The sequence below is a fragment of the Alligator mississippiensis genome, chromosome 3 (assembly GCF_030867095.1).
Source record: "Alligator mississippiensis isolate rAllMis1 chromosome 3, rAllMis1, whole genome shotgun sequence".
Classification (NCBI taxonomy): domain Eukaryota; kingdom Metazoa; phylum Chordata; order Crocodylia; family Alligatoridae; genus Alligator; species Alligator mississippiensis.
Genome location: NC_081826.1, coordinates 269,427,363 through 269,446,187, shown reverse-complemented (window position 1 = coordinate 269,446,187; position 18,825 = coordinate 269,427,363). Strand labels below are relative to the sequence as shown.

The 18,825-nt window shown below is 45.3% G+C and overlaps 1 protein-coding gene and 1 long non-coding RNA gene across 7 annotated transcripts in view; one reads left to right on the top strand and one right to left on the bottom strand.

Annotated features, from left to right (window-relative positions):
- Positions 1–9,506, bottom strand: part of ARL15 (ADP ribosylation factor like GTPase 15) — a 395,714-nt gene extending 386,208 nt beyond the window's left edge. For 3 of the 6 annotated variants that reach the window (XR_009461134.1, XM_059725187.1, XM_059725183.1), the window contains exon 1: positions 9,223–9,506. Coding sequence is in view for 5 of the 6 variants with exons in the window: in XM_059725187.1 (XP_059581170.1) it covers positions 9,223–9,423 (201 nt within the window). In the remaining variant the exon portion in view is untranslated. The remainder of the gene's footprint in view (positions 1–9,222) is intronic. The other 3 variants (XM_059725184.1, XM_019495926.2, XM_019495927.2) reach the window with 3 other exon arrangements.
- A 98-nt stretch (positions 9,507–9,604) lies between these two features.
- LOC109285275 (uncharacterized) lies at positions 9,605–13,429 on the top strand. The gene is made up of 2 exons (XR_002092968.2): positions 9,605–11,045; positions 11,195–13,429. It is a non-coding gene; the product is annotated as an uncharacterized LOC109285275 (long non-coding RNA).
- The last annotated feature ends 5,396 nt before the right edge of the window (positions 13,430–18,825 follow it).

Genomic DNA, 18,825 nt, shown 5'->3' with positions numbered 1-18,825 from the left:
GGGTGATAGGACTCTGCAGCCCATACCCGACACCTCTGACCTATCCCATCCTATAACAGTTCTCACATTCAAAAGAACTGCTTTAGCTGTCTGCCACCAGGGAGGAATTAATGAAGATTAAGTATCTTTAGCGGCCCACACAACCACAGTGTCTTATCTCCTTATGGGGTCAAACCTACATTCATATTTCCTTTGGATTTTCCTTATTTCTATTGGGGAGTGCATGTGGACACAATTTAGATTTGCCCCATTTTTAAGTCATTTCACATATTGACATTGGACCTTGTTCCCAAAGGAATAGCAAGTTCTTTCAAACACCTGGGGTAGAAGAAGGGGAAGAAGGAGAGCAACACCTTACCTACTAAAGTTTTGGCACTTCAGCAGCAGCTCCTAACACAGTCATAGCCTGGGCTCAGGCTGCTGCAGCTGGGGAACAGGCTTGCAGCAGCCCCATAGCACAAGTGCCTGGTGACTTCCCTAGGTGCCCCATTTGCTTTCCCCTCCCCAATACACATCCTACGTGTAGGGATGTACTTGCCATGGCAAAGACTTCTGGAGGGAAGGGGGTGGGGGGCATCATTCTAGCATCCCTCTAAAATCGGTGCCCAAGGGTGCTACTGTGCTCACACCTCCTTAGTCACACTACTGCTTCTTCCCTTGAAAACAGCACCTAAAAGTGCCTGCTATAGTAATGATGCCAATTTGTTTCTTCTATTTCCTTTGCAATAACTCTTAACCTGGAAAAGGGTTTTTCCATTCAATATGATAAGAATACTTTCTGTATCAAAAAAACCCAACCAAACAGACAGACAGACCACAAGGCTAATTAGTCCTGATCTCCAGCCTGATTTTAGTATACTTGCAGTACAATCCAGTTGCTAAAAATATTAGTGGATAAGAAAATTTTCTTATCTGTTCTCTAAATCTCAAGACACTCACAGCCACTGTAGACTTTCCATGTTCTGGATGGACTTATATATTAGAAGACATGGGAGCAAGGAACTGCTTAGCAATCATTCCCCATGATTCCTTGTACTCATACCCCAGCTAACTCCAATACACAAGCTATTATCTCATATCCATAAAGGGGGATAACAAAGCTTAATTACAACCATTTATATGTAAACACAAAGCTCTGCAATCACTATCCACCACTCCCAGAAGCACAAGTGACTAATGAAAGATAATGCAGTAGACAGTTTGGTTGCTGTAAAAAACAAACAAACAAAAACAAAATACAGAACTAGGTATAGAACCCTTCCTCTGTCCCAGATCTCCAGGTTACCCCTACCCTCACTCATAAGGAGGAAGAAGGAGGGGAAAAAAAAATACAATCGCATCCCCTTGCATCTCACTACCAGTACTTGGGTGCTAAAACACCAGGATCACTCCCCCTCAGATACTAGAAGCCCAAACTGCCTAGTGAATGGCAAGTCCCCATCTTCTAGTCATCCTCACCTCCAACACACACACCACTACTGGCTCTGGATTTAGGATCCAGATACCTTGTTTGGGGCAGGGGACCCACCCTCAGACCAACCATGACCTCTCCATTCAATAATAGTTAAATGTATTGATACACAGTGATAACACAAAAAAACAAAACAAAACAAAAAAAAAAAATCAACAATACAAACAAATCTATACATCTACCAAATCCTAGAGCTGTCAGAGTCAAAGTATGTCAGGACACAGTCTTCACTCAGGCTCTCTCTTAGGTGTCAGATGTCAGCATGGCATGTCAGCAGTCTGGAGGTAGGATGCTGAGGCCCATTCCCCACCCCCTTCCAGTGGGGTGCATGAAACGGGCTGGTTGTATGCCCCTGGTTCACGGTGGCCTTGGGGACCTCTCAGGGAGAAGGGTGGGGAGGGGGAGGGACAAGGAGGGACTTTTTTGTTATTCCCAGTCTCTGCTTTTGTATTCTTCTTCACTCTTGAAGGTCTTGAAGGCTCTTCATCCATTGCTCTCTCTGGTTGGTTGCATCTCTGCGGTCACATGTTCACATAATCCAGAGGCTCTCTTAACTTGGTCTGTTCCCCCAGAAGCAGGACTGAGGCCCTCCTCCGCTCTGGGGCCTTGCAGCTGGGTGTCACTTGTCTCGTGTTATGGGCAGTATGATACATACTTCCTTGGTTCCCAAGCTTTGTGTCCTTGTTGCATCAGACAACCCACCTGCCTTGAAAGCCGTGATCTTGTGTTATGGCATGCCCGTCAATTCTTAGGGTATGTGTATATCCATTGGCCTTGTTGTGTTAGATCATAGTTTCTCAACCTGTGGTACATATACCCCTGGGGTATGCAAGACATAGGCAGGGGGAACATGGGTACCCCAACACTCTCACCCTCTTTTCCTCTCAAAACTATGGCAAAAAATTTGGTGCAATTAAAAAAATTAAATTCCCCAGTAATAATTTGGTGTTCAGCCTTCCTAGCTTTGGCCAACAATCACCTCTAGCTCAGGTACATACTTGAGTTGTAAAAGGTAGCAACCTTACCCACACCAGATCAGACATCCATCATTCACGGCCTTATCTACACAGCCCTTCTTCCAACATATGGCACACATTAGTCTGTAAATAAAAAATCCCCTGGAAAATTGAATGTTGGGGTACTTATAAAATTTTCACAAGTTAGGGGGCACTTGCTACTTAAAAGGTTGAGAAACACTGTGTTAGATGACCCATCTGCTTCCAGGGGCCATGAAACACTGTGTGTGAGAGACCCAAGCTCTTTAGAAATCAATTAACCCCTGCTGCCCAGCTTGAACCATACTACTGCAGATAAGTCAATGCCCACAAAACAGACCTTTAAATATCATTTCTAAGCCAACAACCACAAGGTATTATACAAACATTTGTGAAAATCCTGGTGCTTGCTTTCAAAACAACCACAACAAAGGACTAGCCTTAGAACACAAGATAATTTTTTCATCCAGTCTTCTGGCCTTCTATCCTTGATTGATGCTAAAATACACTCGTCTAACCCAACTGCCAGTCAGCAGATCAGTTATTTTGGCCCAGAGGCCTATCACTGATATCCAGTCTCAGATCATTCATAAAAGCTGTAAATCATTTTCCATTTACCCCTCCTCCCCCAAGACCATCTAACACATGTTTTGATTTGTTTGGTTTGTTTGTTTTTTATTATCAACCAATTTGAGGTACACCATAAAACAGGTCGATAACAAAACAGTTACAAGTATACAAAATTTGAGAATCAGGCCCCAAGGCAATTAAAAATCTTAATTTTTTCTCCTTCTAGTTGTTCAAGTTTGAGAACATAGGAGCTAAAAGTTGTTAGTTTTGTTTTAAGGAAAGCTCATTCTCATCTAATTGCATCACTTCAGAGTCGAAATTTGAAGAGGGGAAAAAACAGGATCATAACTACATTAAGTAAAAATCATGAATTGGCAATAACGAAAACATTAAAAAAAACCCCACAACCTCAAAATGGTCTGCAGCTAATGGTACAAGATAATTCTGCATTAATTCTATCATTCATTTAAAAAGCCACAGAGACCTGAGAAAGGGCTGTTTATACCTGAAGGCTTATTTTGTTTAACTTCTCTCCCAACTAATACAGATGGTCCAAAACAAAAAACACCCTTATCTTGTACATGTTCTGGACCACCACGGCTACAACAACACTAACCCCAAGAATTTAAAATTTGCTTTAAACTACCAATGAACACTACATCAAGTTTGGCGGCCTGGCTGAAGAAATTGCCAAGGCTCCTCCTAACCGTACCAGATCTTGGGAGGGATCACAAAAATACCTAGAATTACTGGCAACAAAGAAAGACTTGCATATTTCTAGAACTGTTTTGAATTAACGACTTCTAAACACAGAAAATAGAAGAAACTTTTATACCAACTTTTTGAGTTAGTCTAATAAAAGATATCAGATTTACCCAAAGAACCTTGTCTACATAGAGGAAGCATCATTTGAATCTAGAGACTGACACACAAACATTTTTCCCCTCATTTCTCTCTGAACAGAGATTTACTTTTTCCAACTTACAGTACCCAGTGATTTTGCAGAATCTAACACTAGAAGTTGCAGTCGCATTTAAGTAAGTCTCACTTGTCTTCTCCAGGAAGCCACATCGTGTTTTAGTGCACATAACAGCCACCTCTGAGTCAAGAGTTTGTCAGTGGGAATCACCTAAGGTTGCAGCAGCAGAATGAACTAATAATATAGGCTTATATATTGTAAACAAACTTTAAAAAAGGATCAACATACTTCAAAAATGGATTCTCCTTTAAAAAGGAGAAAAAAGGTAGGAAACTGGCTTTTCCCTTGCTGGTTAGCAGAACTCCAGCCTGCAAGGGGCTGCTTGCCCTCCCCTCCCACACACCTACTCCCCACCCCACACACTGGGGGGGTTGGGGTGGGGGGCAGCAGATCAGGAGTGAGGGGCACTGGGTCAGGATTGGCCAATGTTTACAAATGGGTCCTAGTACAAAAAAAAAAAGTTGAGAATCACTGTCCTAAAAGAAAAAACGTGCGTCTCTTCTGCCATCTCATCTTCAGCAGGATGATCAGGTTTCACAAAGTTCAAATATCAATATTTTTCTTACCAATTTCATAAAACAACTAGATTCTTTAAGTCAGCAAATGCTCCCTGCAATAGTGGTCACACTGATTTTTCTGAGAAAGACCATTTTCCCAAGCATGCTCCTTTATGCTCCTTGGCTGCACCAGACAGAGTTCACACATTTATTTAATGCAGCCAAACATCCATGGGGGTGCATTTTTGGTGGAATATTTCCCAGAATTGCTGCCTTTTGTTGCTGCCCAAATTTTAACAGCTCAAATTTACTGGGGTAGTACATTTGTTCCATCACAGCTATAAGCAAAGTAACAGTTTGGTTTCTAATATACTATGCTGAACCTTGGAGCTAGTCATATCAGATACTTCAGTTTACAAGGTCTCTGAATCTTGCATTTAATGCAAGATGCTTTATTAGTTCCTGCCCCACATTAAATATATGCAACAGAACTGCCATTGGTACCAGGAGAAACATTCAGAACTTGTGAGTGACTACATACTAAGGAAGCTTGCATTTGAAGTTTGTCTTCTTTCCCATGATAACACGCTTTCACATGGAAACATCATTTATAGATCTGCACACATCTGCAAAGCCTCAAGTGCCTGTCCTTCTTTCTAAGCAAAGAAATGGGATGGTGCCTTGAAGTAAAAGCCACCAAACTTTACAGCAGGCACACAAACCCTAAGAATGGCAACTGCCACAGCTGACAGTTCATCCAAAGAAGACAACAAAGTACTCTCTACTAGTGGTACATGAGTACAGAAAGAGATGCATCAAAACTAATGAGAGCTTTTAGAACTGCTAGAAAAGAAAAAAAAAAAAACCACTGGTCACACCTTTGCAAAATAAGTGTACCAATTTACACCATAGGCCAAATATCCTGCAAGGGAAAAAAAAAGTAATATCTAAAGAACAGCAGCTACTTATTTAAAGCCCCAGTGAAAAATAGGTCTAATAACAGAACTGCCTTAGTAATTTATTTGAAAAATAATCATGAAAGGAATATTATTTCAGTGGCCTCAGAGTGCAAAGGGAAAAAGCTTAATGCCTGAAGTAGCTCAAGAAGCACCTAGTGATAAATTTATCATACATTACTATTTTCCTAGTCACAGGAACTGGATTAAATGAAAAGCAACTAACATAAGGTCAGGCTAGGACACTGAACTTTCAGAAATAAGAAACACTGAAGCATTTTCACCAAGCTGCACTCCATCAGAGCTGGCAGGTCAGGGGGACTTGAGCTTCTAAGTCACTTAGGCTCCTAGGGCACCCTACATGCTCCAGGGTGGCAGGGAGGGGGGACTGCTTTAATTAAAAGCAGCTCTGAAAGCTGCTCTAATTAAAGCACCTGCAACATCATGTGTATTCAGCATCCCACGCTTCAAAAAGACCTTTAAAGTGCTACCACCGTCATTTTGAAGCATGGGGATGCTGAATACATGACACCAAAGCTGCTAAAGCATACTACGTAGCATGCTCCAGACTCGATTAATTAAGTCTTCTCCGACTCATGCCAATTAGCATGCATCGGAACAGACATCCAGCACATGTATAGGTGCCCCTAGATATGGATTTAGGGTTTGTAAAATTGGGGGGGGCAGAGAAAAAAAACAAAAACACCAAGAAAAAACCCCAGCCCATTTTATAAAAATAGTTTACAATTTGTCCTCATTGTTAACTGTAAAGCAACTTTGTTTAAATGAGAGATCAGTTTAATAAAAACAACAACATACAATTTTAACCCTTTACCCTGAGACCACTTAGCCACATGCTTATCTTTAAGCATTAGCTCCTTATCGATTCACGTGAATAAAGTTACGTATCCCGCCTGCATCACACATCCCCCGACTTTACCTATGGCAAGCGTGCTCTTGGGGCACTGTGCATAGTAGTTGTGCGGGAAGGTTAAGTTAGACAAACACTTACTGGATGGTTTAGATTGGGATGATCCTGCCTTGGACAGAGGGGTTGGACTATATCAGTCTCTCTCAGCCCCAGAGGTCACAACCCAAAAGTGTCACAAGAATATTTGAAAGGGTTGCAAACAGTCACAAAAAATATGCTCCAGCCTACAAGGAGCTGCCTGGGGCGAATGGAGGCAGCCGGTGCCACGTGCACCTGAGGGCACACATGCACATGGCTGGCATCCAGCCAGGCAGGGTGGTGGGAGCAGCCCCAGCAACTGGATGCAGGTAAGTCTATGGGGAGTGAGAGTTAGGGCCAGGGCTTCGGGACTGGGAGATGGGGGGGGGGGAGGGGGGAGGGGGCAGAAGGTGCAGGGCCTGGAGGCACCTGCCCCTCCAGCAGAAGGGGCCAGGGGGGGCCTTCGAGGGTGGCAAGGAGCTGCATGGTGGTGCCACGGCTGATGTCCGTGCTCAAAGGGGCACAGCAGCTAGAAGATGCTGCCTAGGGGAGGGTGCAGGGCAGGAGGGGTTGTGTCCTCAAATTCTGGGAAGGGTGGAATGACAACTGGAAAGAAAAATTAAAAAAAAAAAAACAACTGTGTAGTCTGCATCTGAAAGAAAGAAATACCTTAACTACTCTGCAATGCCCTAGTGTCTGCATATGTACAGAATATAATCCTTTTATTCCTTCATTTTCACAGCTGTTTTAAGACTGCTAATACCATCCACAACTATTTTAACTGATTTAGGGGGACCTTGGTCTGCTGTGAAAGTAATGGTCTCTCCAGAAACTAGTGTTTTCTGGTCCCAAGAAGACACCTAATATTGACCCACAAAGACTGAACCAAAGTTCATATTCAGCTTGCACCTGAACCAGCTACAAGAGGACAGCGTGGCAGGAGCAGAGATTTTTAGCCTAAAACCCAGTTTCATGTGGTGCCAGATGTGCACAAGAGGTGAACTGGACAAAACAAAAGCCCTGTCTGGAAAAGTTACACTTCAAAAGAGACTTTTGGTTACAGCAAGAAGTCAAACAAAAGCTGCCAAAATGCACAAAATAAAGAGTGAGCTGCAGGAGTTTTCTTTTTAAGACAAAAAGGAAGAGCTGCAGGTAGAAAATTGTCATAGTGCAAGTTAAAGATCATTCCAAACATGCTGGGTGGCATTTCACAAGTCATTAAGTCAGGAATGGGCAACAGCATCAGTTAGACAAAAAGCCAGACTTGAACAGAAAAAAAGCGTGTAAGAAGTTTATTTAAAAACCGCCTCCCACCTTGATTTAAAATCTGCAAGCACACCAACAATTTTCAAAATTCGTTAAACATAGTATACGCAGACCAACGGATCATTCATAAAAGTGCTGTGGCAGTCACAAAGGTTAGCTTTTGCTGAAAGAAATATGCAAGGTATCCAGATGAAACTGGCTATAAGTTCATAAAGGAAAATTTTAAGAACAGCTCCAGGCTCTCAAGAAGCTACAGTAAGGCTGCACTTAGGATATTGCAAGTTCATTACCAGTCTTTCATTAACTAGGTTGTTAAAGAGAAATTAACCTGCCATTTCAGTTCTCCAGAGCTTGCCTCAATGACTCATGTGCATCATACAATTTGTAAGAAGGCTTTCAAATGAAGCAGAACAATCTGTACAGGATAATAAGATTCAAGCTGGAGGTACCCAAACCCAGAATTTTGTAAAACATTAAAATAATGCATTCCTTTTGCTAGATACTTCTCTTTGATGGAGTTCTCAGGCTGGCTATTGCACATTGTATCACTGAAGAGAGACTCTCTCAAAAGACCTCTTTAAAAGATACCCCATACAGGATCTTGGTGGCCACGTGAAATTCTCAAAAATTTACAGCCATGCGTAGCAAGCACAAGAACAAACAAAAGCGTGTAACCTTTCTTTAAACTGCCACTGAAGCGACATCCTTCATTCCACCACACACTGACTTACCATCGTTGGATGAAAATGGCAAGAGAAGAGTGCTTTTATTGAGACAGCTTACACGTGAACAAAGTGACACCTGCTTAAATCTGAGAAGTAAGAAGTGGTGGCGTTTACCTGCTTTAGGCAAACAGAAAGAAAAATTAAAGCCTAGCAGATGAATTGCACCCGCATTTTCACTGTGGTCTCCCATTCTGACATGAAGAAATCAGCCAAACGGACATCACGAAAACGCCGAGATCCAACTCGCCAGCGCCCGTTTGGTCGGGTTTATCAAGAGCTGCCCTGTCCGTTTGTGAGGTTGAACACTAACTACAACCCCTGGCCTCAAGTACACACCTGCGATACCATCTCGGCAGACAAATAAAGGCAACGTTCATTAAACAGCATTAACCATTACTCCTGCATACCGAGCTACCCGGGCGCAGCACCGCTCATGCCCCTGGTTACCATCTAGCTCGCTCAAGCGTCCCCTACGCTAATGCCTTTGGGGAAGAAAGAGGGTGACCTAGGTCGTAGCTTTAGAGATCTAATAACGAGCAAATGAGCAGGGCGGCAGTGCACTTTAGCAAAACCATTCCAGTTTATTGGCCTTTAATAGTCCTGCCAGCCTGATAAAGGCAGCCGGCCCCGCACCAGCCCTGCTCCCACGTCTCAACCAGGAACTGGGGAGCGGCGGGCCAGGGAAGCCAAGCGCCCGGCAATGCAGGGGCGCCGCGAGCTGGCGGGAGGCGGGCGACCCCTTCCTTCCCCGCGGGCTGCAGCCCCCGCCTCGTGCCAGGGCGAGAGGCAGCCGCCGCCGCCTGCCGGGACCTACCAGGTAATCCATGTACCAGGGCGAGGGCTGGGCTGGGCTGGGCTGGGCTCGGCTCGTGCCGGCGCGGGCAGCGGGCAGCGGCTGTGCGGCGCGGGGGGCGGGCTCCGGCGCTGTCCCTGCCCGCACTGAGCCACCCGGCCCGGCCGCCGCCCGCAGCGCCGCTGCTCCAGGAACGGGCGCGTTTCCCCCGCGCGTCACCATCAGCTGATCGCACACGTGGGCCGCGGCCCGAGCCTCTTAAAGGCGCCCGCGAGCTGCGGCTCCGCTTGGCCCGGCCCGGCCCGGCCCGGCCCGCTCCGCTCCGCTCCGCTCCGCTAGCCCCCGAGCGCACGGGGGAGGCGCCGGGGCTGGGGCCGCATGCCCGCGGGGCCCCTAGCCCAGCCCAGCCCAGCCCGCCCGCCCGCCCCGGCGGCGGCGCCGCCCCCCCTCCCTTGTGTGGGGCCCGAGACCCGCTGAGGTGCTCTGCTTGGGCCCGGCTGGGCTAGCTAGGGGGCCGGCGCGTCTCTGCAGGACGTGGTGTGAAGGAAAGCAGCGGCCACCTCCTCCACCTCTTGTACGGCGCCCGATGCAGAAGCCCCCGTCCTGGCAGAGGAGTAGGCTGGGGAGGAGCCCTCAAGCAGGGCAGGCCCAAGGTGTGGCTCGGGCATCAGGGAGGACACAGGTGCCCCTGGGGAAACCTCCCTCTGGGAAGGGCAGGTGCCCCGCACACTTTAAGCGACTCCAGGGTTAGGCAGCCTCTGAGCCCACAGCTTCACCCCTAGGCTTTGAGTTCCCGAGTCTTTTGTGGCTCTAGCCCTTCTTCTTTGTCGGAGCCAATATGGCATCTGGTTCCTCCATCAGTACAGAAATGTGACCTAAAGATACAGGACTAATTTACAGAATTGCAACTGGCGAATGGAAAGATCAGAGCCAGGAGGTCTAAAACAGGGCAGGGGCAGGGCTCTGCGCGTCAAGGCTGGGATCAGGCAGGAAGGAGCAGGGCAGGAACAAGGCTGTAGTGGGGCAGGAGCGAGAGAGAGGTCCAGAAGCACACACACAGGAGCACTGTTGCTGGGACAAGTCCCACAAGAAGTACAAAGTGGGTTTTATGGTCCCCCTCTCAAGGGCTTGTTCCTCCAGGTCACCTGACTCCTCCTCAGTGTCCTCATGGGAGGCACCCGGCTGGACTGGGGCTAGCATCTGACCAGCTGCCGTCTAGTTTGGCTGGTTTGAGTCGCATAATAAACCCAGAGATTTCAACTAGGAATCCACAGTATTAGACCACAACAGGCCAGAATGTTGTTTTGTTTTGTTTTTAATTCCTTGCAATAGAAGAATTTCTCCATTATTTTTCTGTAGTCCAAAAACAAGTGAAAACTAAGATCTGAGATTTTATGAAGTGTCTCTCAAGTCAAAAAGGTAGAGAACCACTACAGTAAAGTCCTAGTACATAGCCAATTCCCTAATACAGCATCTGTGATGATCTAAATGTGGAAATGTCCAAATACCACAGAAATAATTACAAGAAAAACTGAGGGGAAATAAATAAGAAGTGATCATGCTTAACAGTTTAGGAAAAAGAAAGGGGGAGAGAAAGAGCATCCAACTGCAAAGTGGCTACTCTAAATTTGGCAGTACCTTTATAAGAAGTTTCTACCCAAGTCACAATGTGGTTTTAGACCACTCAGAGGCACAATAGATATCAAGCTTTGTTGCTAGACAGCTGCAGGAAAAGTGTCGCAAGCAACACAGAAATCGATACATAGGTCAATAAAGGCTAAGGCCTTTGATTCATTCAGAGAAGCTCTATGGAAGATCCTGGTGAGATTCGGATGCCATCCAAGGTTTGTTACTATTACAAGACTCCTTCATGACAACATGACAGCAACTGTCCTAAGCAATAGTTTGAAAACTGACTCCTTTACTATTAAAACTGGAGTTGTCAAGCCAGGATGTGTGATCGCACCAACACACTTTTCCATCTATATTGCAGCTATTTTGCATCTGATTGCTGACAGACTTCCATCTGAAGACAACATCCAATATCACGTGCATGAGAATTGCTTTAACTACAACTGGTCACATTGCAAATCCAAGGTAACCAATGCCTCCGTTACTTCAATACGCTGACAATTTTCTAATGTGTGCTTGCACAGTTGAAAAGCTCCAGGGCACTCTTGATTGCTTCTTTGAAGCATATGAAACACTTGGACTTAGTCAACTTCACATAAACCAAGATACTTTGCCAACCCATGCCAAACCAACCAACTGTTCCTTCATACATTACAATTAGAGGGCAATCCTTGGAGAATGTTGAGCATTTCCCCTACCTGGGTAGCTACTTTTCCCAAAAAGTAAACAGAGATTACAATATTCAACACCAGGTTAAATCTACCATTGCTGCCTTTGGACATCTCTGAAATTGTGTCTTCAATGGTCATACCATCAGGACCCAAAGCTGTCATCCCTACCCCATTGTATGGGTGTGAGACTTGGATGATGTATTGAAAACACCGGAAAGCTTTGGGATGTTGCCATCAACAATGTCTTCAGAAAATCGTCCATATCAACTGGAAGGACAAAAGAATGAACACCAGTATTCTGGCTCAAGCAAACTCCCCGCATTGAAGCCATGAATATACAGCACCAACTTTGCTAGAGAGGACATGTCAGAACGATGCCTGACAACTGGCTCCCAAAACAAGTCCTATACTCCCAACTCACCAATGATCACCACTCCAAAGGTGGGTAAAAGGAAAGATTCAAGGACACTTTGAAGGCCAATCAGAAAAAATGCAATATTAATATCAATACCTGGGAGACTCAAGCACTGAATCATCTCCCAATGACACCGTGGTATATGACAAGGCATTGATCATTTTGAGCAAAGTCACCTCACTTTGGAGGTGGATAGATGAGAGAGACAAAGGGAAAGGGCTTGGAAGAACTCAACCTCACCAGGTTCTTCTCCTAGAACTATTTGCTACGTCTTCAATAAAATATGTGGATCTCAGATTTGCCCACTCAGTCATCTTTGAATCAAGGAACCGACAATGATGCCAACTTCAGATAGGACAGAGGTATAACTGGGGGAACCTTAATTTTAAAAAGTTAGATACCTTTTGACTTTAAATGACTCAAGGGTTAGGCACCAGCTGAGCAGAGATTTTGAGCACTGTAGCTTTGCACTCGAGTGTGTCCACAAAAGGAATGTTTATGTCAGTAATGTGACAGGCAATATAGATGAGGTGCGTATTTCATCTGGATAATAACTTACTCTATAAGTAATTATCATGTATAGTGAATTGAGTTAAGGGTATCCGAATCTGACCAGTTTCTTTTTACAGAAATACAAAGTATTTTTTGCTTGATGAGGAAATCCCAGCAACTGCAGACTATGCTAGAGATGTCCATTCAGGAGAGAGAGAGAGCGTGTATGTATGTATATAAATTAGGGCTGTCAATCGCAGTTAACTTACAGGATCAAGGCAAAAACAAATTAACCCATTTATTTTTTTAATTGTGTAAATTGCAAACATTGTTTTGACCAGGGGAGCAGACCAGCTGGAACCCATGTGCACAGCCCTGACCCAATGCCTGCTCCAGACACCCGCCCATGCTGAGCAGTGGCAGCAGCTGGACAGAAGCTGCTATTTGATACGAGGGAAAGTGGCCCACCCCGTCATCGCTACCGGGCCCTTCTTGTTGCAGTCGCCTAAAGTCTGCACCTGGGCTGCTCTGTGGGTCCTCTCTGTTGCCATCACTGCCGCCTCTGGGCCGTGATGCGGTGGCAGTGCAGAGGAGCTGCAGGGCAGCTGCAGAAAGAAGGGCCCAGCAGCGGTGAGGGGAAGGGGCCGTTTTTCCTCCGCGCTAAGCGGCTGCTCCTGCCTGGCCACTGCCACTGCTCAGCGTAGGCAGGTGAGTCTGGAGCAAGCACAGGGTGGGCCAGGGTTGGGGATGTTTGCATGGGTTCCAGCTGATCCGCTCCAGCCAGGGCAAGTCCAAGGCGGGCTGGGATCAGGGCTACAGCTGTGCACTGTAGCTGGTGGCAAGGAGGACCTGCAGGGTGCACAGGGCTCCAGGCTGTTGGGTGGGGGGTGCTGACTATCGTTTAATTGTACAATTAAAATGGCAATTAATTGTTACTATTTTTTAATCTCACAATTAATTGTGATTAATGTATTTTAATCATTTGTCAACCCTAATATAAATATATATATATTTTAAAGGACAAGTTATTCACTTTCCAGGGAGGTCCAGTTTTAGGACAAAAACTAACACTGACTCCATTCTACTCATCACTCACTGTGAAAATGAACATCTGATTCTCCTCTGCTGGGTAGCAGATTAAACTGAAATTAGGCAGGCACAAGTAGTATCATTTGCTTCAGATGTTCCATGCCGCTAGGATATCTGCTAATTTTAGCATTCTAACAATCTGTTCTGCAGAGTGGGAGAAGGAATGCAAGATTGGCCCTTCCCATTATTCAATATCCTGGCTTTTTTTCTCCCCTGTTAATCAGGAAATACTCTTTCTTGATACTATGAACAGTAGAAGAGAGAGTGGTAGGTAGAGCTGTAGCAGACCTCTCTTTAAATAATGTACAGTAAACTAGAAGGAGCAGCAGACACTGCAAATAAAACTCATGGGCATGTAAATTCCTTTTGAGGATCAGGCCTGAGAGATTGGAGACAGAGTGGTTTTCTTGTGAGAAATGTGCCCCCACAGGTAGTTGGGTATTCTTGTCTGTAATAGATTCTGGTGTGCAGTTTGTGGGGATACTAGAGATATTTTGGCAGGTTTTGCCAGTGGTGATGCGTAGTGGGTGCATGTGCTGGTGCACCCCCTGACTGGCCACGCTCCCTCCTCGCCACCCCACCCTGAGTTGGTGGGATTGGCCGCTGGGGGGACCCCTGCCCCCGGCACCGATTGGTCAGGGGGGGCATGCCCCCCCCCCCCCACTAAGGCGGCACCCATCGCCCATGGGTTTTGCATTTCTTGTCATGGCATGGCCTGGATCCATTCAGTGTGTTTTAAGCTGTAGGAAGTTGGCTTCTGACAATGAGGTTAGCAAGGTTCAGTGCTTGCTTGAATTTACAAACCACTTTTCACAGAAGGGCCTATGAACTTTACTTCATCAACCTCCTAGATACAGGAACTTATGGACTCAATATAGACATTGGATTTATGACACTATAACCTGCCAGGCATCTGACTCCCCAGGTAGCAGGTACCTCTCCACTTTTACCTGCTACATCCCCCTTCCAGCCCTGCATCCCCTGCCTGTCTCTCACCCCTGACACCTCCATTTCCATTTTCACTGACTGGCTTCCTTGCCTGCATTGTGTGCCAGTCTCTGGCTTCACTATTCCTCCCATCCAGGAAGAGCACACACACACCAGCTAGATGTTTCCTCAGCCTGACAAAGGGTTTTTAAACCTGAAAGCTTGCAAAGAAGAATTTCTCCAACTATTCAGTTAATCTAATGAAAGATATCAGATTGACCCTAAGAACCTTGTCTGGGTTATGTCCTTAGACCAACCCGGCTACAACCTATGCCCTTTAACACACACAAGTGACACAAGTTTTGCTTTCAGCAGTTTGAGGTGCAGTTTCACAGAAACCCCTACACCACTCTGCCTGAAACCTGGCAGGCATCATGCCCGCACAAGGGAATATGTAGGTGACAGGACAAGTGCTAATGAGGGCAGCCATTTAATGCCCCACTCTCAGAGCTTGAGGCAGCAGTTTAGTTTCTCACCAGCCAGCAGGGGAAGAACATCTCCCTACTGAGCTCCTGTGCCAGGAAGAACTTGGAGGTATAACGGTTGGGGCTATATGAGGAGGAGGAGGCCCCACATTATCCTGGACATGACCTAAAACTGCACCCTGCCAGGGTAGGGAGGCCTGGGTAGGGCTGCTGGTGGTGTGGCAGCCCCAGGAAATGCCAGGACCACAAACCTCCCTGGTGAAAGGCAGATAGGAGGCACCTGATAACCTCCCACCACCTCACAGTCCTGGCTGGGGAAAGCCCAGATCTGTAAGATCTTTGAGAGGCCTGAGGCTTACTGGTTGCAGTGGAATTGAGAGGGTGAGAACAGAGGCTACCATCCCTGCAATTTTCATCCTGCTGCGCCTAAACATACACACAAAGTCACACGTCACGAGTTTTGCTTTGAACAGTTTGAGGTGCAGTTTCCCAGAAACCCCTGCACCTATCTTCTTGAAACCTGGCAGACTTCACGGCCTCAGAAGGAGCTACCGTTTCCGCTGTTTTCATCAAAATCTGCCAAAAAATGACAAAGTTATAGGTATTTTAGTGATTCTCCATTATAGTCTATGGCTGAATCACCAAATCTCTCCGAATCAGCACCAAATCTTCCAAAGCTGATTCAGCCAAATTGATTCAGGACAGCAATCCAAATCTCTGAATTGAATCACTGTCCTCCAAATTGACCGAATTCAAATGTGAATCAAATACTTCCCTATTCGCACAGGCCTAATAAATACCGTACTATTTGGATAAAAATCCACTTTTGGGCTATGACTGCAGAAGTCATCTTCAAGGCACAGCAGGTGCCCCAAATAACATCATCCTGGAATATGTGGAAGTGGAGGGCTGTATTTTCATACATACCACTTTCTAAATGGGTTCCACTGGGGCTACTCAGCACTACATACAAAATCAGAACTAGCCACACTGAATAAATACACACTGGGTGAATGCACAGAGGGGAGAGAGGTCCCTGCCTCTCTCTCTCTCTCTCTCTCTCTCCCTTGGGGGCAGGCATAATTTTAGGGCCAGATTTTCCAGGGTATTTAAGCATCTAAAATGCAGGTGGGCACCTAACAGGATTTTCAAAAGTACGTACCTCCCATTGAATTTAACATAGTAATATGCTTGAATGTACTAGTTCTTTCCTGGATGAGATGGACATACTTATGTGTTCTAAAGACCCTGCTTGTTCTGTTGATTTCTGCTTTAGCTCCTGGTTTGGCCATCAGGCAAATGAAAAGGAATCCACTTGTCCTCCTGTTAAGTGATCGGCCAGTATCCTATCCTTGTACAATGGTCAAGTTACACAAATACAATATGGTCGCCATTCCAGAAAACAGCATAACACAGTGATGGTAGAAATCTCTTCATGCCCTAAGCAATGCAGATTCCAAATACACGTGTAAGTTGCTGTATATTTGCAGTGTCCAATCAGATCTTAGAGTAGTTCTGCTCTGAAAAGAGACTGTTAAAGGGTCTCATGGGGTCCAATGTTTATTGTCTGAAAAATTTCAGCAACAGATCTCCCTAGCTTACAAGTAAAAAGATTTGGGGGGGGGTCTGTAACTGATAGCCCTGTGTAACAGGGCCCTGCCCTGTTACTAGGGGTTTAGGGGAGTCTGAACATCTCCACAGCTCAGAAGCACTTCTGCACACCCCAGACCTAGGAGAACTCACCGGAGGATGGGGAACCAGGTCCTGGGATGTAGTGAGTCCCACAGCAAGAGAGATGACAGGTGTGGGGAATGAGAGAAAATTAGTCACATGAGCCCTGAGTGGGAAGGATAAAAGACACTGAAAGCAACCTCAAAGGGCTGCACGTGGCCCAGGGAGCAGGTTGGCTGGCTGGACTCTCTCCCCCCCCCCCCCCCCCCCCCCCCGTGTTTCCTTGCTTGATCATTTGCTTTCTTGTATAAGCCTGCAGGCTCTGCAAAGCCTCTGAAAGATAAGAGGCAGCCAAGGGGTGAAGCCTGGAAGACAGCTAAGTGCTAACTTATTTGTTTAACTTCTTTTGTTTGTTTTGCATTGCTAAGAAGCCTGGGGTGGCCTCTGGGTATTATCCACTAGCCTGGCTGCAGCAGAGCCAAGAGCCCTGCACAGTGGGTCCTTGGCCAAAGCCAGCAGCAAAAGTAAAACTGGTTAGCTCAACTAGCTTGACCAAACACCCTGTTGTGATCTGCCCATAGGAGCCTACACCCTACAACTACACTTGGGGTACAAGAGTCAAAATGCATTTTTTTGGCTCACAACCAACAGTAAGAAGTTCTGCACTCAGGAACAGCTTACTATTTGATAGACGATGCATGAGCCAGAAAACCTTCCAGTTCCTCCTCCTCCCGTGCTAGTAGGAATTCTGCAGATCTAACAAAAATAAAATCTACTTCTGAGTGACTGAACTTACTAAAAATAATGCTAAACTGACCTAGAAGGTGGCACCTTTACAGGTGAGAACTATACTTGGTGGCATAATTATGATTGCTGCCACACACAAACTGTATTTTGGTGCTAATAGCAGAACAATTGGTGAAAACAGTTCTAAAATCAAATTTTCAAAACCTTTTTAAGTTTCCTATTGATAACTAGTTTCTGATTAATGTTAAGATTTTTCCACCATAAACTTGCCATTAAAAAATCAAAAACTTTCTTTAAGAAAGCATAACTGCATTAGTTTATCTTCAAAATATTAGTTAACCAGCATGTGGAACAAATGTCTTCTCTGGGACATTGCCTACCCCTGGAATCCTTATTTTGGCAAAATCTATCTTTGACCTAAGAGCTGATTAGCTAAAAAGTTTAAGCTCTAATGCAAAAGCTACAAGTGTACATGCTTATATTTTCAAAAATCCTGTCACTGCAGTGGGACTAAAATGGAATTAGAGCCTCTAGAATATGCAGTTAATAGCCAAAGAGAGCTCAGATGCTTGAAGGGTTCTGTTTATTGAACACCCTGAGGAGTACTCTGAATCAAATTAGGCAAAGATGAGACTTTCTGATAATACATAAAAAGAAAGTCTCTAAAACTACTGATTTCTACTTTTAGTTCCAGAAGTTATGAAGATTCATTACATGAATGAAAGATCAGAGGGAAAAAAAATCAACTTGCAGGATCAAGAAGAATTTTATCCTTGTCTTTGCTTCCCACCACTGCTTATGCATTTTACAATAGACAGTCACGGATTAAAAAACAAAACACAAAAACAAAAAAATGTCCAGCATCAGGCTAGACCCCCGGACTTTCCCCACCTAGGGGAAATGCCATAATCATTACACTGAACAGGATGCATATTCACTTTTGCTTTTTCTTCTGGCCACATGATGTTTCCATTTTAGTCTATGCAGTGGCTCAGCTTCAGTGGGAGTGTTAGAGAGTGCTTCCACCTAGCTTGTTCTTCTGTGCTTTCCCCTAGGCTCACCACTGAGACACTCTCCTCGGATGTGGGAGAACTGTATTTAAAAACCCTCAGGATGGGGTCGGGAGCCTAGAAACCAGGTTGCCCATGTCATGGGCAATTGCTATGATCATTAGGCAAAAGATGGCCACCACCACATAGTAATCTGAATTTCCTATCCTCAGATGTGACAGTCTCAGAAGTGAAATTAGGTGTTACGAATCACAAGTGGAAAGAGAAATGTAATAGATATCTTGAGGCTGTAGCATTTCCCATTGGCTTCTTTTAAGTACCTCTGGACATCTTGAACTGCTCTTTGGAAGCGCACACTACTCCCCATTCTCTGTAGAGCACCTAGACACAAACCTAAATGACTCTTAGTGATTCATTGCACTAAAGTGACAGTGAATGCCATAACTAATATGATCAAACAACCCTGTTTACATGCTTCAGATCCA